Source organism: Lissotriton helveticus, chromosome 1_1, assembly GCF_964261635.1.
Source record: "Lissotriton helveticus chromosome 1_1, aLisHel1.1, whole genome shotgun sequence".
NCBI classification, from domain to species: Eukaryota; Metazoa; Chordata; class Amphibia; order Caudata; family Salamandridae; genus Lissotriton; species Lissotriton helveticus.
The window spans coordinates 742782112-742801371 of NC_136057.1; the positions used below are offsets into that span (position 1 = coordinate 742782112).

Sequence of the window (19260 nt, forward strand, 5' to 3'; positions counted from 1 at the left end):
CCTCGGTCCCGGCTAACTATCGTCCCATCTCCCTTTTGCCATTCTTGGCAAAGGTGCTTGAGCGTCACGTTACTCGTACCCTGAGCACTTTTGTGGAGATGCACGGGGCCTTGGCCCCCCGCCAAGCCGGTTTCCGCCCCGCACACTCTACGGAGTCCGTGGTACTTTCGGTCCTTGATAACCTCAGGGAGGGAATGGATACCAACAAGACCCAGGCCTTGGTCCTGCTCGATCTCTCAGCCGCCTTTGACACGGTCGACCATACCATCTTACTCTCCCGTGTCAGGGCGGCGGGGATCGGAGGTACTGCTCTGGTCTGGTTATCCTCCTTCCTGAGGGACCGCACCCAGGCTGTTCGCCTGGGTGACTTTACTGCGGATTTCCGCAGAGTTCAGTGCGGGGTCCCCCAGGGCTCTTCTCTTTCTCCCCTCCTGTTCAACCTTTACATTGCTCCACTTATCTTTTCTTTACAGCAGATGGAGGTCGCAGTATATAACTATGCTGACGACCTCCAACTAATTTTTGATTTGTCTTCCTCTCTATCTTCTATTTCTAATTTTCAATCTATTATGACCCACATCCGTGACTGGATGAACCACAACCATCTAAAACTCAACCCAGATAAGACCGAGCTGGTGTTGACGGGTGGTTCATCCAGCCCCTGGTCTTCTCTGTTTTGGCCCCTTTCCCTTGGTTCCTCTCCTGTCCCCTCTTCCTCTGTTAAAACGTTAGGTATCAAACTCAATTCTCAACTTACTCTTCACTCCCAGGTTAGCTCTGTCGTTTCTTCTTCCTTCCTTTCACTGCGTACTATACGCAAGGTGTCCCGCTTCTTTTCTTTTCACGCCCTTAAACTGATCACCTTGGCGATGGTCATCTCCCGCCTGGACTATGGCAACGCCCTATATGCCAGTATACCTGCATACAGTCTTAGGCGGCTGCAACAGATCCAGAACCAGGCGGCCCGCCTGGTGTTCAAATTACCAAAATTTCACCATGTCACTCCCCTCCTTGAATCTTTACATTGGCTCCCCGTTCGTGAACGTGTCCAGTTCAAGCTGGCCTCCATCACCTTCCAAGCTAGACTGGGCACGGCACCGGTCTTCATCTCTTCTAAGATCACTCCCTATGTACCCGCCAGAGACCTCCGTTCTTCTACCCAGGCCCTTCTCACGGTCCCGCGCTTTCGTAGGAAGAAATGGGGCGGCTCAAAATTCGCGACCCTTGCTCCACTCCTCTGGAATTCCCTACCCCTTGAGCTCAGGACCATGACTCATTACTCCCAATTTAGGAAACAACTTAAGACTCTTTTGTTTTCTAAAGCCTTTAATTAATTAATTTGCTTCCCCCTAAGCCTGAACTGCTCTACTTTCACATTGGCCAGTCCACCCTGTTTCTGTAAGTTGTAGCGCCATGAAGCCGCTGGCGAACGTGCGCTTTAAAAATAATTTTAAATTCAAATTAATCCATTACCTACATTTCTCAATCAGCTGGTAACACTTGACAATCAATTGCCTATGGTTTCCCAGGCATCGTCTTTCATGACCTTGTTTAAATCAGTAAAGCTTTAAATGAAACCTTGTAAGACTTTACTTATGTCCAGTATATAGGCACAACACTGTTTAACTTTCAGCAATCGGACGACTCCACCCACTTTTGCAAGAAGGATATCATTGATCACAATGCCCTTTAGTGGGGTCTGTACCTATTGTGGTTAACTCTATTTATTGTGACCCTTCTGTACCTACAGTTGACTATAAGACCCCCTCAGGCTAGACAAGGACTGACCTAGTAGCTTGCTGGTCCCCAACAGATTGGCTAACCTGATCCCTCTGTCTCACTGTTACCACCAGCACATCAGGACAGGGGGAATTGGGACTCTGCGAGTATATGCTGCGTGCATCCAGTTTGGGAGACCCCCACACTTGATCGCAATATTGGTTACTAGGATCACCTGGAAAGGCTCCTTGCAGCGAGGTTCAACGCTCATTCTGTGCATGTGCTTCTCCACCATTACCCTGTCCCCCGGACTATGGTCATGGTACTGATCCTGTTGGACGGCAAGGTCAGCCTCTCCAACCTGGTGAGAGACAGAACCTACCACATCAGCACAGCCCTTGCAGTATTCCAATATAAGATCATCTGTAATATTGACTAATGCATTAGAAAGAACAGCTGACAGCCTCATCACACATCAGTGATCACTTTGTGAGGTGACAATCCTGTCCTCCTATCAGTAGTACTTCTCAAACTCATCAACACAAGCAGTGAAGCATCTTGCCACTTCAGAGTGGTAGAAGCACACACTTTCCCCAATCTGGATTTCAATGTGTCATTAATCTGCTCTACCAACCCAGATGCCTTCAGACGGTAACTGCAATTGTAGTGGGGCTGAGCCTTGTATTTTTACAGAGTTAAGTTAGCATGAGCTTATTAGAAGTTTTAACGCCATTTTACCTTTTGCTTTCTTTTGCACACGACACACACATTAGTTATTGTTTCACGCTAAGCTGAGAGTTGTGCTTCACATGAGAATAACTTGTTTTTCCACATTGCTAGACTTGCCTCTTAAGCATAGTCTGAACAGTGAGTGCCGAGGCCTTCAAGGTTATCAACACTGTTGCTTTTGTTCGAACTGATCAGCGCACGTTCTAGACATAACATATATGTAGCTCTGGACAGCTCAGATACTGGTGCCTTTAATAATACACTGTGTAGGCATTATTGCACACTTGGAGAACTTTTGTATGCTGAGAGCTTGTGCAGAACTCGATGGGATTCACTCCTGCTAAACTCTGAGGTATGGGGTCACCTATGCAAACCTAAGAGACCTTCTGCAGTTATAAAATAATCTACTAGCAAGGGAGGGTGAAGTATAGGTATCTCAAACCATTGCAAAAGGGCATCTCTATGAAGTCAATTTACTTCCAGCTCAAAGAACCTGCAGATTTACCAATGTGACTCATGACAACCTGTTTTCTTCTTCCTGGGTTTTGTTGCTGACATATTACAAAATGATGACATACTGTCTCTGCAGTTGCTCTAAATCTGGGATTGCACAACACTTGTTGGAAAATGTGCATCATTGCATCTCTCTCAACATGGGCAGGACCATGGTAGTGCCTTGCCATTTGTGACGATACGCTGTCAGGCAATACTGGTCTTCTCTTTTTGTACAGTCTGCTCACAATCAACCTGCTTCTGTCACCTCATCTTGTAGCTTCCTAACCGCCTTCCTGGTGTCTAAGGCTGACAACATCCAAGTACAATCTGTGACATTGGATGTTTTCCAAGATCTTTTCCTTAAATGTGTGTGCATTCAAAGCACAATATCTTGCCACCTCATCTGCATAGCTGCTGCCGACTGAGACATAGTCAGTACCTTGTCGGTGCACAACAATCACAACAACAATTCGGGCAGGCAATTGTGGGGACTGCAAAACGTTCCTCACTCACTCCCCATTTCTAATGGGCAAACCAGAGGACGTCATGAACCCACGCTGTGACCACAATTGCCTTAAGTCGTGTAAGAATCCAAAGCCATACTGACTATCAGTGTAAATTGTAACTCTGAGCTGTTCTGAAATGGTGCATGCTCGTGTCAACGCTATGAGCTCTGCAACATGTGCAGAAAACACTCCTTGCAACCATGAAACTTCCACAACACCTCCAACTGTATACACAACTTTCATATTTCCTTCATTGTCTCTCAAACAGGAACCATCAACAAACAACAGATTATCAGATTCAGGCAGTGGCTCATCAAATATATCAGGATGCGGCTTCGTACACAGTTCAGTCGGATCCAAGCAAGCATGCTCAGCTTTATCAACCACGTTCTCATTTCCAGGCAATAGTATCAAGGTAACTGGGTTTAACACTGCATCTCTTTAAAGTCACATTCCCTGCACCCAACAAACTTGCTTGTATTTTGTCAACCGACTATTGGTCAGATATTGTGTTTGCGTGTGAGTCATCCCCATTTAATGGGGCACAAATACGTTTATTGGGTGACCCATAACAATGCTTTTACACTGCTCAAGACAAACACATGTAGATGCAACCGATTTCAGACATCCAGGCAAAGCAGCCTCAACAGGATCAACTGTTGCTGAAAAGTAGGCAATAGGCCTACTGTCCTTCCATGCATTTGTGTCGAAACAAGTACGTTATCCAAAGAAATTGACATCTTCTATCACGTCTAGAGTGACTACAAAATTGACTCATTCTCACCACCAAAAGAAACAACTTGGTACACGATAATACCGAGTCCAAATAAAACTGACTCCACATTGATAGGGATGTTTGGGCTCCTAGCAGCTGTGGGACACCACAAATGAGGCAACTATACAGACAGCAGTAGTACAATAGAAGGTGATCAGATCATATACGACAACACCAAGATCTAACATCACAAGTTTACCAATTGCAATACCTGTAACATTGTGCACAATTATAGTAAGCCCATTTAAAGAAGAGTATTTTGGAAAGACATAAAAAAAACATTACTTGAAACAAGTTCAGTCTAAGATGTAAAACTCAAAATTCTCCCTTGATACACCATTTTCTGGTTGAACAGCAAATGGAACAGGACCTAAGGTAGACCATATTCATTTATATCACATATATATATCACATATCACATTAGATTAGGTGATCTTGGCAAGGTGCAATACCTTTGAAGAGCCTAAAGAAAAGTGTAAGAGTGACATCATAAGAAAAGTTGCCTGTTTTCTATCATCAGCTACAATACTAAATTATGAGTCTCCTGATAAGAATAATCTGCATCCCACCTCCTGTAGAACCTCAAGTCAAGAACACTCTATTTATGCCCAAATACACTTGATCTACATCTAATACCAGCCAAACACAGCCGACAATATGACCAATTAGAAGGTATGCATGAAAACCTATACATATATACAGAAAGTCTTTGCTGGTCCTTGCAAAACAAGCCTAACTGTAAAAGACTTCAGATCTTTAGTGCATCAGATGTGTGATTAGTATCGTTCTAGAAGAAAATATGAAATTCACAAATTCATTCAGCATTGAAGAATTTCTTCACCATCTTGGTGGGACTGCACACTCAATTTAGAAGAGCATTGTGGCATCATGTACAGCCAGGTCTTTGGACAAATCTGTACGTGGCAACTGCGTGTCTGACCACAATGTGAGAGGTGCTCCCCGATTAGAAATTTACAGTATGCTTCAGACTTCTGTTGAGACTCCAGACAAGGAAGTGACAGTTTACACAGTGCCTAGCAATAAAATTTACGAGCAATCAGATGTTTGAATAACTCACTTTTTCTTTCAGCAAAGAATAGTACAAAGCAAAATACATCATTGATCTAGTAACTCACACAAGATGCACAGTGTCAGGTCAAATACATTCTAAAAAAAACTACTCTTTATGACACAATTATTTTCTTTTTAACTCACAGTGGCACACCATAAAAGATAGTTACTGGCATGGCTGTTTGATTGTCTGTCCAAATATTCTCGTCACAATTATAAAGGGATATAGATATTGAATATATGATTTTTGTATTTAGTGTCCTGAACTTGAAACCCCTTTTTGCCTGAAGAAGACCTTTTTGTATACTGCCACCAGCAGTGGGGGTTAAAACACTCTGGCATGTTAAATCCATGAGGAGCACGATCACATTGGATGGACATTTCAATGTCACTCCCAAACATTATTATGAAATTTGGTGTAGGTTCACTAAAAAGAATTGCATTGCACTCATTAAGGACCACATTAATTGCATCTCTAACACTGTGAAGGATGCAAATCCTTATACCAAAAGAGTTTAGGATATCTTTGATAATTTTCAATAAGTACCACACAGATAGTACTCTTTATATATGTTTATGTATCTGTCATATGTAATGTAGTTTCCTGATCATCTGTACATGTTGAAATTGTGACATTCAATATAGTGACATTATTTGATTTAAGATTATGTTAGTTTATGACAAACGTGCAATACAAAGCTGGGGTAAGTAATTAGCTAACAGCACATTAAATTAATCCTGTGAGTAGTAAATGAAACAATGTTTGGCCAGTGAAGGGTATTACTGTACTTTTATGAAATGGGTTCGCCCCACATTAATTCTTCCCTCTAACTTCAAGAAAGTAGAGCAGGGATACTCAAAGTATGGCCCAAGAGCAGTTTACGTAACTTTAATTGCGGCCCCCAGGTGAACAGCAGCACAGGGCTGTTGTTCACATGACAGAGCAGGAACATTCAGAAAGCTGTGAAATGGGCATACTTTATTTGCAAGTTAACTAAACTAAAGGTAAAGAAGCAAAGATTGTTTCCTAGACAACTTATCGTTAGCATGCATTTGCTTTGCGTCCCCCTACACCCACCTTTCAATACCCTGGCCCTCGCCCTGCTTGCATTGATGTGGGCCTCGGGAAGCTACACACAGTACTTTGTGGCCCCCTTGCAAGCACCCATGCAGTAGAGAATGACATGAGTGAGTTGGGTAACTCTCAAGAGGAGAGGTAGGGGTTGGTTGTGATTTTCCCTAAGACGGCAGCAGAGGATGTAAAGAGGGTGCAGAGGAAACATTATCCAACTGCTCCAGGAGATATAAAAGCAATTTGACAAGGTTTGGAAGAATATGAGGTAGTTAGTGGGGAGGATTACCAGTAGAAGATTGAAATCTGAATGGTGAATACACTGCTACAGCAACTAGCTAAAATGTTGCACTCCATAAGACCTAAATGCTAATTATTTTGTTCAAAGTATATTTGGATTACTGTTGTAGTTCAAATTGTGTTCATGAATGCAGTGGCATAGCTAGGGGGGGGGGTTGAGGCGGCGGGAACAAGTTGTCCTTTGGCTGCCCCCCTGCTCTTACCTGCACCCAGGCTTCAAACTTAGGAGCCACTCCTGGTGTCAGTATGTCTATCTATGCCACTACATGAATGGTATGTCTGACATCTCCAGAGTAAAGGAGGGCTTTCCTTTAAAATGCAAGCTAGCCGTGTAACCACTCCAACAGAACTGCAAACATATATGCAAACCACATCACTCTCATTTGATAGCTACAGCATGGATCTGTGTGATTTGCATAAAATATCAATATCATAGGATGAAGATATACCAAATGAGTATTGGCTTTGGAAATGTGGATTTCTGCAACAAGAAGTTACACCGCTAAGTAACTGCCTTAGTTACTAAGCAAAAAAAATCATACTTCCTTGAAAACCTCATCACCAGCAAGTTGTTGCAGGTGTCTCACAAACATTTTCAGAATACGATTCATTCATATGGAAGTGAATTTGGGATATTTAAATAGTACACAGAAAAGCGTTGTGCAACATATAAGGGAGAGAAGGTGGAGTCAGGATAACATTTGAACAATACAGTCTGTAACTTCCCATAAAGTATGCACTGGCATTTCAGCTATCAGGGTGCAAACTTCCACAACATCAAAAAGTCCTACAGGGATACAGACTCCACTCAAAATGGTATTCCTATCTCGGGTGTGGACACTCATACTTTCAGGATTTTGGCATGATTGGATAGCTGCAAAAGATTGACAACTCAGCCCTGCTCACCATGTGACAACAGGGCTCTCCTCCATGCAGGGAGCCGAGGAAATAATGAACTTTGAGGAATGGATGATTGCCCATTTGGCAGACTACATCAGGCTCATTTGTTCAGGGGTAACTAGATAACTGGTGTGGACCAACCCACTCCTCCCCTGTAAAAGACTGGAATGTGTTGATGGACCGCAAAGACTTCTTGATCTTCATTTGGATGCACATTCCACTTTGTCAATTTGCTCGACGCTACCCATGTAAAGCTAACATATTAGGTACTCACGATCTGAAAATAAACTATACTAATTAACTTTATGCACCTACCTCTAGGGCCTTAGACCTACCTGCTGATGATCAGGGTAACGCCTGCTCAAAATTGCATAGCATAGGCAGAATTAATATTGCATTCTTAGGCGGCAGTGTTGACCATGAGCAGGGCATGAGCATATGGCTTGGCATAAACCAGAGATGTGTGGTCCAGGGAGGTGGTGCATCTGTCATATTCAAGACCAAACTAGAAGGGGCACACTGCCTCTTTTGAGTTTGATTAATTATGGTGGTTTACACCTTACTTACAATAGACTGCCATAATATATAGAATTTAGGGCACTAAAGTATACATTGCAAAACATCATTCTTTTATTAAAATGAAAAATACAATCTCTTTTAAAAACAAAAACAGTAAAACAAAATACATTTACCCATATCACGATTTAAACCATGCCTAGCATTTTTCATGCACCAAAGTTTTGTTCTCTTCATATGAGAGACTCCTAGAAATATTACAAATCCACTTCCGAATCCAGAAACATGGCTAGGAAAGTTCAGCACTCCCTGTTGACTTGGGATGCCACTCAAAGGTCACTCTTTCATAAGCCGGCTATGTTAGCCATTCATCCTCTTGAGATTGATAAATGAATACCAATCAATTTGGTGGTAATAGCACATATAAATGCAAAAAGAAATGTGCGGAATTTAGGTCCACGTGGTTGTACAATATGAAAGTGATCGGAGTTTATGAATCAACTTTTACTGAATGTGTTGGTATTTTACAAACCAAAATACCGAATCGTAGTATGCCAAAATTCAACTGATCGCATTAAAATCAATTAGGTAGGTTGCAAACAGTGGCCCGCTATGATTCACTGCCATACAGAGATGGTGGCCTGCTGGGTTCAGCAGACCACTAGCCATATCTGTAATTGCTTTTAAATAAAAAACATTTTTTTAATGCAGCACATTTTCCTTAAAGGAAAAACGGGACATGTGTAAAAAAAAGACAAGTTTAATAAACATTTTTTAAGAGTAAACAGTGGTCCTAAGAGCCACTGCTTAAACCTGAAAAATATTTTTTTCAACATTCAAAAAGAGAAAGGGGTTCCCTGGGGACCTCTTCCTGTTTGTGAATGAGTTACCACCCTCTTTGAGGTGTCGCTAAAATTGACGTTATCGGATTTTGTTTGCAAGACATTAATAAAAACCATAAGGAATTGGTATTTCGAAGGACATCCTAAATATGCCCTTTCCAAATACCGTTTCGGTAAGGTTTCATAAACCTATTTAATGATTTGGAAAAGCATTACTGAATCGTTAAATAGATTTAATACATTTGAAAAAGAGCTTTAGCATTTGAAAAACCTGCAATTTACCAAATAGAGGACTTGCGAACACTAAAATCCTTTGTACATCTGACCTTAAGCCCTTTATAAAAAACAAAGCTATAATATTATTGTTAAAAAGTTTACACAGTTTTCCAAGGTACTTCTGTAGGATTTTTACTCACTAAAAACAGTTCTACTTATATATACTTTCACACACTGTATAGAATTGTATGTTACACGCAGATACATAAATGTTGTCTTGTTTCCTTCAGCGTGCACTATAAAATTATAGATTTCCATAAAAACCTACCAGAATAAAATGATCCTTGTGTGTCCTTTTATCCAAAATGCTCTGGCAGATGTCCCCCAAGCAGGATACTTCTTGTCTTGAAGCATCATATCCGTCACCTATAGTATCAAAAGAAATTATGTTTTCTTAAAGGGATATCAAAGATAATTTATTGATCTAATATGGTATAATTCACACCTAAAATGGATGACCTCATAAAACTCTAAAGAGAATGTAATAAATATCAGTCCATAGTAAACTAAATAAGTTCTAGACAAGAGTCCAAACAATGGGGTCCATTACAATGTCGGACGGATTTCCTCCGCCAGGCTGGCGGTGGCCACCGCCAGCCTGGCGGAGGAAATCCGCCCGACATCCACTGCACAATTCCCCCGCCATATTTGGAAGGCGGGGGGACCGCCCACCTGTTTTCCACCCCGGTCGCCTTGCGGCCGGGGTGGAAAATGAGTAATATGGTGGCGGTGTCTGTTAGACACCGCCCGCCATATTACTATGGGCATTTACAAATGCATTGCCTCCACGGAAAGGCAAGCGGAGACTCCCTGCGGGGGCCCCTTGTGGGCCCCCTGGGAGCCCGGGGCTTGGGGGGGGGTGCACGTACCCCCCCGCATTTCAAAGTGCAACATGGCAGGCACCGCGCGGTACCTGTCATGTTGTGCCTTGAAATGCACAACGAGCATTTTTACCATTGCGGCGGGCGGAGATTTCAGCTCCGCTCGCCGCATTGGTAAGTATACAGGATGCGCCCGCCTGTGTGGCGGGCGCATCCTAATGCCAATATCGGGATCCCCGCCCTGTAGGCGGGCGGTCCACATTACCGAAAGTGTGGCAGGCGGGCAAAGCCCGCCCGCCATCCTAATACACCCCAATGTATCGTAAAAGCAAAGACGATGTTTTATTATTATCAAATAGATGCCTCAATTTAATACAGAAAGATATTTTCGAAATCACTCATTCCCTTAAAAAACTGTATTAACAGACAAATGTGTTTAAATGTAGGAAATGAAAGTACAAGAGGGAGGAAGGTCAGATGAGGAGAGTTGTGCTCAAGCTACTACAGTGCTCAAACCGAAGAGAAAAGGATAATCTTGGCTAACATTTAGGAGCATGGTCTAAGCAGAAAAGCAATTACCTGAAGAAAATGTCTGATGTTATGTTTACCAATGCAACCGAACACTTATACCGCTAAAGAAAAATGACATAAACAATCATAGCATATTTAACTATAAAACAAACAATATGAAAAATGCCATTTAAATAAATGCAGTAAATAAGAAATAAAAAAAGACCAATGAAAAAAACAGTGGCAAAAACGTCAACCTAAAATAGAACAATAATGAAAATATAACTTCTGGTATGTTGGCCATCCATTCTTGAAGAGAGACATAGTTTTGGTTGCTGAAATCGTTAGTGAGACCATCCCAGAGGCCATGCCCACAAAATGTTTGAGACGGTCAGATGTGTGTAGTCTGAGCCCTATGCCACACAGACATCCCACACTCAAAGATCAGAGCTGGAAAGAGTTGGAAGAAAGGTTAATCTGCGAGTTCCACACATGCTCTAGTGGAAAAAAGACAATTGTGGGTTTTAAAGTGTTCCATGACGACAGATTTACTTTGAGGGGGACGTGTCAGTACTGTATTCAGGCTTTGAAAGTTCATGCAGGGTCAAGGCTGTGCGGCTGGATATCCAATCAGTAATCACATTTCTCATTTATTCTTTTCTGGTGCACCTTGATCTTTCAGCAACCACAAACATGAGCCTTTTGTTCCACAAAGCAAGAACGTGTGTCACAAAAAGGAACAAACTGGAATCAATTGTCCTTCATAACAACACAATAATTGTAGCTGCACCGAGCACAGTTCTTAAGCCAAGCTGTACAGATATCGGAAAGAATACACAGCATGTTCACAAGGTCTCAGCATAACTTAATTCCCTTCGATCGTATCCCTACTATGTTAATCCTGTCATTGCGAGGCTACAAATACAGAGCTTGCATACTTTCAGGATGTGACTATGTTTAGTGCTCTAGCACCCTTACAGGGCACATAACTTCAAGACAAAACAAAACAAACACTAAAACCATTTCATGGTGACATGTGTTAAAAATCTACCGGGGACTGGGGGTGGTCGGGGGCGGCAGTCGACTCACGGGCCTGGCATGCCCAAGGGCCTCACACATTGCTTCCTGATGGGGCAGTGCGGTGATCCCGCCAGAAGTGTCATGGGGTTCAGGAGGCCACCACATCACTGAGAGCCAAAGATGACATCTGGTCTGGTATACTTGAAAGAGGTGGACGGATCACAAGCAAACAGGGGTAGACCCCCGATGAGTATCCCACCAAAGGAGTCCAGATATCGTCAACCCTTTCAGTTGGTCTTCCACTATGTCCGTCATTAAATTGAGAGCCAGCGCCGGCCATAGTCTAGCATGCCATTACATGAGGGAAGGGGCCTCCGGTCTTTTCCAAGCTGCGGCTATTGCCATTTTGGTTGCTCCCAGGCATAGCCACATACTGGAGCGATCCCCTTGTGTAATGTATTTCAGACTGGGATCCGGTATCCCCAGAAGAGTGTGTTCGATGGTGTCTGGGATTGTGTAACCCAGGATCAATTTTATTTGGGAGAGCATTTCTTTCCAAAATGGTTGAATAGAGGGGCAGTCCCGACATATATGACGGAAGTCTCCTAGCATCCCAAGGCTCCTCCAGCATTTATATGAAGTGTTAGGGAATATTTTGTTCAGTTTCTTTGGATGAAGATACCATTCATACATCATTTTTTAATGGGCTTCTCTTAAAAACATAGTGCAATTGTATTTGGTAATGTCCTTGTACAGGGAGCCACATTGTTTCTCCCCTAATGGGGTGGTAAGGATAGTGTCCCAAAATGTCGGTGTCGTGGAGCCGACTCGGGGCTCACTGCCAGGATAAGGGAGTACAAGAGAGATATGCAGCCCTTAGTTGTAGTACCTGACTGTACAAATCTGAATTGGGAGCAGGTCTCTGGTCGCGGCCAGCCACACCCGAGGTTGTTGCACCCAATGTTGGAGCTGCAAATAATGATAGTCTTCTGTGGGTGGCAACTTAAACAGCCCTACACACTCTGCAAAGGAAAGTAGTTCTCCCCTCTTGAAGAGGTCAGATATCATGAGGCAACCACCTGTCCGCTATCTATCGTCTGGGAACGGAAGGCCCTAAAAAAGATAAAGTATGCGGGGGAGGATATTCCTCTTGACAGCATTTATTTTGCCTATCCATTAGATGAATGCTGATCTCCATCTGTTAAAGTCAGATTTAAGCTGAGTTCAGCTTGGATAGCAGGTAGTGAGATCAGAGGGTCAGAAATGGGGAGCAGAACATCATCCACATATAGGGAAATTTTATGTTCATCGGTGCCGAACGTTACTCCTCGAATGTATGGGTTTGTCCTTATCCGCTCCGGCAGTGGCTCAATGCAGAGGGCAAAAAGCATGGAGGAGAGGGGACATCCCTGCCTCGTTCCTCGCTATAGTTGAAAGGAGTCCAAGGCTGCCCCGTTTACCAGGACTCGAGATCTGAGCAAATTATAATTCGACTCAGCGTCTGATTTAAAAAGGACCAGCTGTCGCGATTGAAAGCCTTCTCCGCGTCTAATGAGAGGAAGGCTGCCGGGATTTGTTTTTTCTGCACTTTCTCTCTTATGTATAGGATTCTACGTAGATTATCGTTGGTTTGCCGCCAGTGGTGAACCCCGATTGGTCTGGATGAATTAGTGCAGGTAGCACATTTTCTAGGCGACTGGCCTGTATTTTGGAGTAAAGTTTAGCATCCAGATTTAGAAGGGCTATAGGCCGATATGAGGTGCAGGATTTGGGACCTATCCTTCTTTAGGAATTATGGTGATTAGAGCCCTATTGGTGTATATGGCCTTAAGCGTCCCCTTTAGTGATGTAACCCTCTGCAGGGTCAGCACCGATGGGCCCTTTTAATACACTTTTTGGCGCTCTGCAGTTCCCCCTCCAGTAGGAGTCTCTCCCCCTTCTGCTGGTTTTTAAGCGTGGTGGCCAAGGCGATCCGTTTGCCTTGAAGGCATCCCAATTATTCACATGAGATGTAACTCTGGGATAGTACATGTCGAAATATTCTTTAATCGATCTCCTCATCTCATCCCGAAGGAGTTTGTCTTTGCTTAGGAAAATGGGAAGTACCACCTAACATGTTTCAAGCATGGGGCCGGCCAGTTAAACACTATCTCGAGGGGGGCATGATCCGAGAGGCATATCGGGTGAAAGTGGGTCCCTGAGATCGAATAATAAATCGATTGACTGATTAAAATATGGTCAATCCTGGAATAAGTTCTATGGGGGTGGGAAAAAAATTAATAGTGTTGTGGGGTGAAAGCCCCTCCATAGGTCTATCAGACCAATGTGTTGTAGGGAAGCCTTCAGCGATTTGCTGAAGATCCCTCCTGCTTATCTGTGCGGTTGTGTTGTGTCGCGCATTGGGTCCCATATTAAATTGAAGTCTCCTAGTAGGATTATACCTCTTGTGGCGAAACCCTCCAGCGTCATTAGAAATGTAAGGAGGAAGTCCAATTGCCCTGTTTTGGGTGTTTAGTCCATGGCGACAGTGCATGGTCTTCCCCTCGAGTCTCCCCTGACCATCAGGAATCTCCCTGTTTTGTCCGCTTTAGTGGAATGTGGGTGAAAGTGAACCGAGGAGTGGAAAAGGAGGGCCACCCCATTCTGATTAGTGGTCGCCGAGGAGTGAAAAATTAGTGGGTAGGCTTTATGTTTCAGGCACTGCTACATGACCTTCCCTAACAGTGCCCAAGAATTTTTCACCACAATTTGCTCGAATGTGTGGGAATTCTTTATAAGGTCTAATGGCGTACAGTTCATAGAAGAAATCGTCTGCATTGCATTCATCTATTTCTTGTTCCAGCCAAGGGGGGCAAAATATACAAATAATTATTTCAGAAATTTGGATTCAAACGTAAAATTCCATTCTGAGGAGTTTCTGCCCCTTGTATATAAACCTATCAGAAACCATATTATTGCCAACACCAGCCTAGAGATCACAATTTACTGGATATTTGTGTTTAAGCAAGGTGTGCTGGGAATAAAATCCGGCGAATTACTGTTAGGGCATGCCAAAAAAACACAGAATACGTCTACCTAGGGGAAGAAAATGTGACATACTTCCCAGATGTGTAACTGAAGCTCAGTAATTGTCTAATAGGGGTGGTCCTGCCCACTACAATCAACCTACTATATTTGGTTATCAATGTGTTGACCCCTTTCAGTGTCAGACCTTTCAACATTTCGAGTTAGGCCCCTGGGCCTTATAGTTGTTCATCAAGAGAAGGAAAGCCATTTTTAGAGAACAAACTGGGGCTGAGACCTGTTCATAATGCACCAGACCCCACCAGAGGTTTAAACACGAGTCTGCAAATATCAAACCAGTGTGGATTTGCCACAGAAAGGTGGGATTTCCTGTATGTTTAAACTTATTGCAGAAATCCTGTATCCCTACCCTGTAATTACATCAGCGTCTAAACGGGCACTAAACAAAGATAACTATAAGATTACAAAAATAGTCCTCGTAGAAATCGTCAGTCCGAACTCCTAGATTAAAAATACCTCATCCCTGGGCACACAATAAACTCTGAAGGCATTGATTTAGATGCCTCCCTTATATTCTCTCACTTATCAAAATTCACAATCTAAAAAATAAAAAACCTGAAAGAAAATTAAGAAAATTTGTAGTGCATTTCATTAATCCGGTTAATATTTTTTAGAAGGAAAAGGTTATTGTAAAACCGAAGTGTATCCATGATGCCTGCCCTCTGTTTATATTTATCAAGTTTTCTTCCCATGGATGGTTACAAAACTCCATTCATCTGACATGTTGTAAAGCACTCAAGAAGCAATATCATGCATAATTTACTGACTCAGTTATTCACAACACACAGTGGTCTAATGCCATCTCCGTCGTAACCATCCCTCCAGGATTAAAGATACCGAGGAACGACCTTTAAAATTTTAACTAATATATCAAGACTCCTCAAATCACTCATGCAGCAGGCACGGCACCCTGTCAGTTAACGGATATAAAGCATTCCACATCAGTACATTTTTAAACAAAATACGGAACAATTCTAATTTAGTACTTCTATCATTCAATAGTGTATGACCTTACACGAATTACCTGTGTGTATTGCAAAAGAGGGCATGTGAAAATGAATCATAGTGATTATGCAATCATAAAACGAAGGGAAAAGGAAGTAGAGCAGAATAACAGTTGGCATTTTGTTGCAAATGTGAACATTTTAAAAATTGACTCATAAGTGTAATATTGAACATGGTGAGATCTGTGGGCTTTAAACAAAAAAATAATAAATAAATGCAGGTTTATTCTTAGATCCCGCCACTGGGACTGTGGGATGCTATGGATGCCAAATACCAAGACTGTTTAGAAGGGATTTTTTCCACACCATGCCTCTTTCTTCTGCCACACCACACTTACTGTCTTTTTCTGTAACTCTTGCAGGCACTTTTTTATTCTAGGGGTGGGTGATAAACTGTGCCCTGCCGGCAGAGTTCGCAGAGTTGCCTCCAATTCTTGTTATGCTTGTAACGCAGAGTTCTGGCAAAACTCCACCAACCGCCGTGTGGCAGAGTTTTATCTTCCAAGAGGCTCACCAAAGTTGAGTTGGGAAGCACGAGTGTGAATTTCCGTACCCTAGCGTGATTTTCGGGAGCTAGAACACTATCCAGGAGGATTTTCTCAACAAGGGTGGTTGCAGCAAATCACAATCATTTGCATTGAGAAAGCTGCAGCGTGAGTAGAAAATCTACTTGAGCAGCAGAAAGAAGCAGTGCCCTCTGACGCACCACGTGGTGCTGTTCACTCTGATTTTCCAGCATGGGACAAGCTCCCAGCACTAAAAATCAGCGCAACATGCTGAATTCCGCTTGCTGGCGGAACTCTGTGGAATCGTGCAGAGTTTTTATGTAACTCTGCAGAAAGAAACTCTGGGAGTTCTACCCAACTATTTGATTCCTGCTGTGTCCTTGATGATTCGCAAAGGATTCCACTCTGAAAATATACCAAGGTTTTTAAACTAAACAGCGCTTTACTATTATTATCATTTTTGTTCAAAATATTAAAATTATCTTCAATCGAGATCATCTTCCTTGTCAAGGGATTTACAAGATCAAAGTGAACTTTCTCAAAATTTACTTTGGTTGTTGGGGCTTTGTACAGGACTCAGAGACACAGGGATTATTTATCTGTAGCCTTATAAATGACTTAACGTAAATGTGTCCTCAAATGGATTTTCCAGGATTAGGAGTCATTTTCCCTATCCTTCACATGTTTTCCAATCAAAGTGAGAAGAGCAGAGTCCAAGGGCAACCTCAAACACATTTTGGACCTAAGTAGTCCCTTCTCCAGAGTTCTAGGACAGCTAACAGGTCTGTGATGTGTTAATGAAGAAAATTCCTTGTCTATTTGGTATGTGTCCGAAGACCTAAAGCTTTTCAAAGTTAATGAAATATATTTCTGAATATTTCTATCTGCAGTAATCAAAGTATGACTGATCCAAAAGTCATTGCGTAGCCGGAATTATTTCGCATTTTAATCAATTAACATTTTGTTACAACCATTGAGCAATACATTAAAAGAAACAAAGGAGCACACTTGCTGTTCCAGCAAATATATTTGGAAAACACGATACACATTAGCCACAGGACTAGTCAGCAACTAATGTAAATGTAAATGTAAATGTGCTGGACTTGTAAAGCGCACAGCTGCCCGTAAGCGTCCCGGCGCTTGCTTAGGGAACCCGTCCTGGTATTCCCCTGTGAGAAACCCCGGCAGGGTGTCCACAAGGTGAAAGCCAGGCATCCCGCCGCGAGGGGCCGTAGTGGAGATTAAGCAAGCTATTGCCCAGAGTTGCAGAGTGTGACCCCGTGAGTTGAGTAGGCACCAGAGCAAGAATTGTCGAGTCAGTGGAATTTTTTTTGTTAAGCCTGAGACCCGCCGAGGCGGGGAATCGAACCCTGGTCCACAGTCGATCTCAGCTTCCGGGTCTGCCGCCTCTAACCACTGAGCCACGCTTCTCCACCTATTACTAGTGTACATGCATCACTATTTGTGCCATCTAATTGAGTAGCACTAACATGTTGCAGCCTGTTTGTGTGAAGTTTTAAATTGCGATTTTTGACCTGGCAAAATAAACCTATTGCCAGGCCAAACCTTCCTTTTTAATACATATAATGCACCTCTAAGGTAGGCCCTGGACAGCCCAGAGGGCAGAGTGCAATGAATACAAAAATTGTAACATGTGTTTTTAAGTTTTACATTTCCTGGTAATGAAAAACTGTTAAATGAGTTATTCACTACTGCAAGGCCTACCTCTCTCATAGCATAACACTGAAGTTACCTTATTACATGTAATAAGATGTAATGTCAAAATTGGAGGAGGTACCCCTTTCATATCTGGTGACTTTGGAATTGTAATGAAAAATTCTAACTTATTGTGAAGTCGAACTTAAATTACAATTTTAAAAATACTTCTTTCAAAAAGTTAGCCTTTTTGTCATTGCCACTTGGTGCCTCCAGTCTGTCATTGGGTCACATGAATGGGTACAGTTAACAGTTGGGCTTTGTGTATTCCTCCTAGATAGCCACAGTAGTGAAGACCCAATCCAAATACCGACACACATCTTCAGTGCTGCAAAACATTTGTGTGCTGGCGATTCATTTCAGGTACAACAGTAGCAATGAGTTAAGCAATCAGTAGAAAGGAGCACAGCCCAGAGGACATGGCACAAACCCACAGCTGAAGCCTGACATAAAAGTTTCACCTGGGATCCTTGGCGTGAGTTACACCCTAACATTTTGCCTTCAACACTCCTGTTTGCTGACTTTGTTTGGCAGGCTTTAAGTCTTTGAGCTCTTTACCATTGCTAACCAGTGCAAAAGTGCTTGTGCTCTCTCTTTAAATCATGGTAGAATTGGCTAGGACCATATTGGCATGTATAATTTACTTAGAAGTACCTAGGAAAGTGGCACTACCGGTGACCATGGCCTGTCAATTAACAATTACTAGTGTACATGCATCACTATTTGTGCCATCTAATTGAGTAGCACTAACATGTTGCAGCCTGTTTGTGTGAAGTTTTAAATTGCGATTTTTGACCTGGCAAAATAAACCTATTGCCAGGCCAAACCTTCCTTTTTAATACATATAATGCACCTCTAAGGTAGGCCCTGGACAGCCCAGAGGGCAGAGTGCAATGAATACAAAAATTGTAACATGTGTTTTTAAGTTTTACATTTCCTGGTAATGAAAAACTGTTAAATGAGTTATTCACTACTGCAAGGCCTACCTCTCTCATAGCATAACACTGAAGTTACCTTATTACATGTAATAAGATGTAATGTCAAAATTGGAGGAGGTACCCCTTTCATATCTGGTGACTTTGGAATTGTAATGAAAAATTCTAACTTATTGTGAAGTCGAACTTAAATTACAATTTTAAAAATACTTCTTTCAAAAAGTTAGCCTTTTTGTCATTGCCACTTGGTGCCTCCAGTCTGTCATTGGGTCACATGAATGGGTACAGTTAACAGTTGGGCTTTGTGTATTCCTCCTAGATAGCCACACACAATAGGGAGCTTAGGTGTGCCTGAATGGGCCATAACTAGGAGGATGAGAAGGAGGAGCTGGGTACAGCCCCACTTACACTTTAATAGGCTCTGTCCTGCCCCCACACACAGGGCTAGTTACCCCCCTCTAGT

The 19260-nt window shown here is 42.6% G+C and overlaps 1 protein-coding gene across 4 annotated transcripts in view; it reads right to left on the reverse strand.

Moving 5' to 3' along the window:
* TMEM117 (transmembrane protein 117) overlaps positions 1–19260 on the reverse strand; it is a 2403846-nt gene that overhangs the window by 714117 nt on the left and 1670469 nt on the right. For all 4 annotated transcript variants that reach the window (XM_078655442.1, XM_078655429.1, XM_078655449.1 and 1 more), the window contains one exon: positions 9470–9567. In XM_078655442.1, the coding sequence (XP_078511568.1) occupies positions 9470–9567 (98 nt within the window). The remainder of the gene's footprint in view (positions 1–9469; positions 9568–19260) is intronic.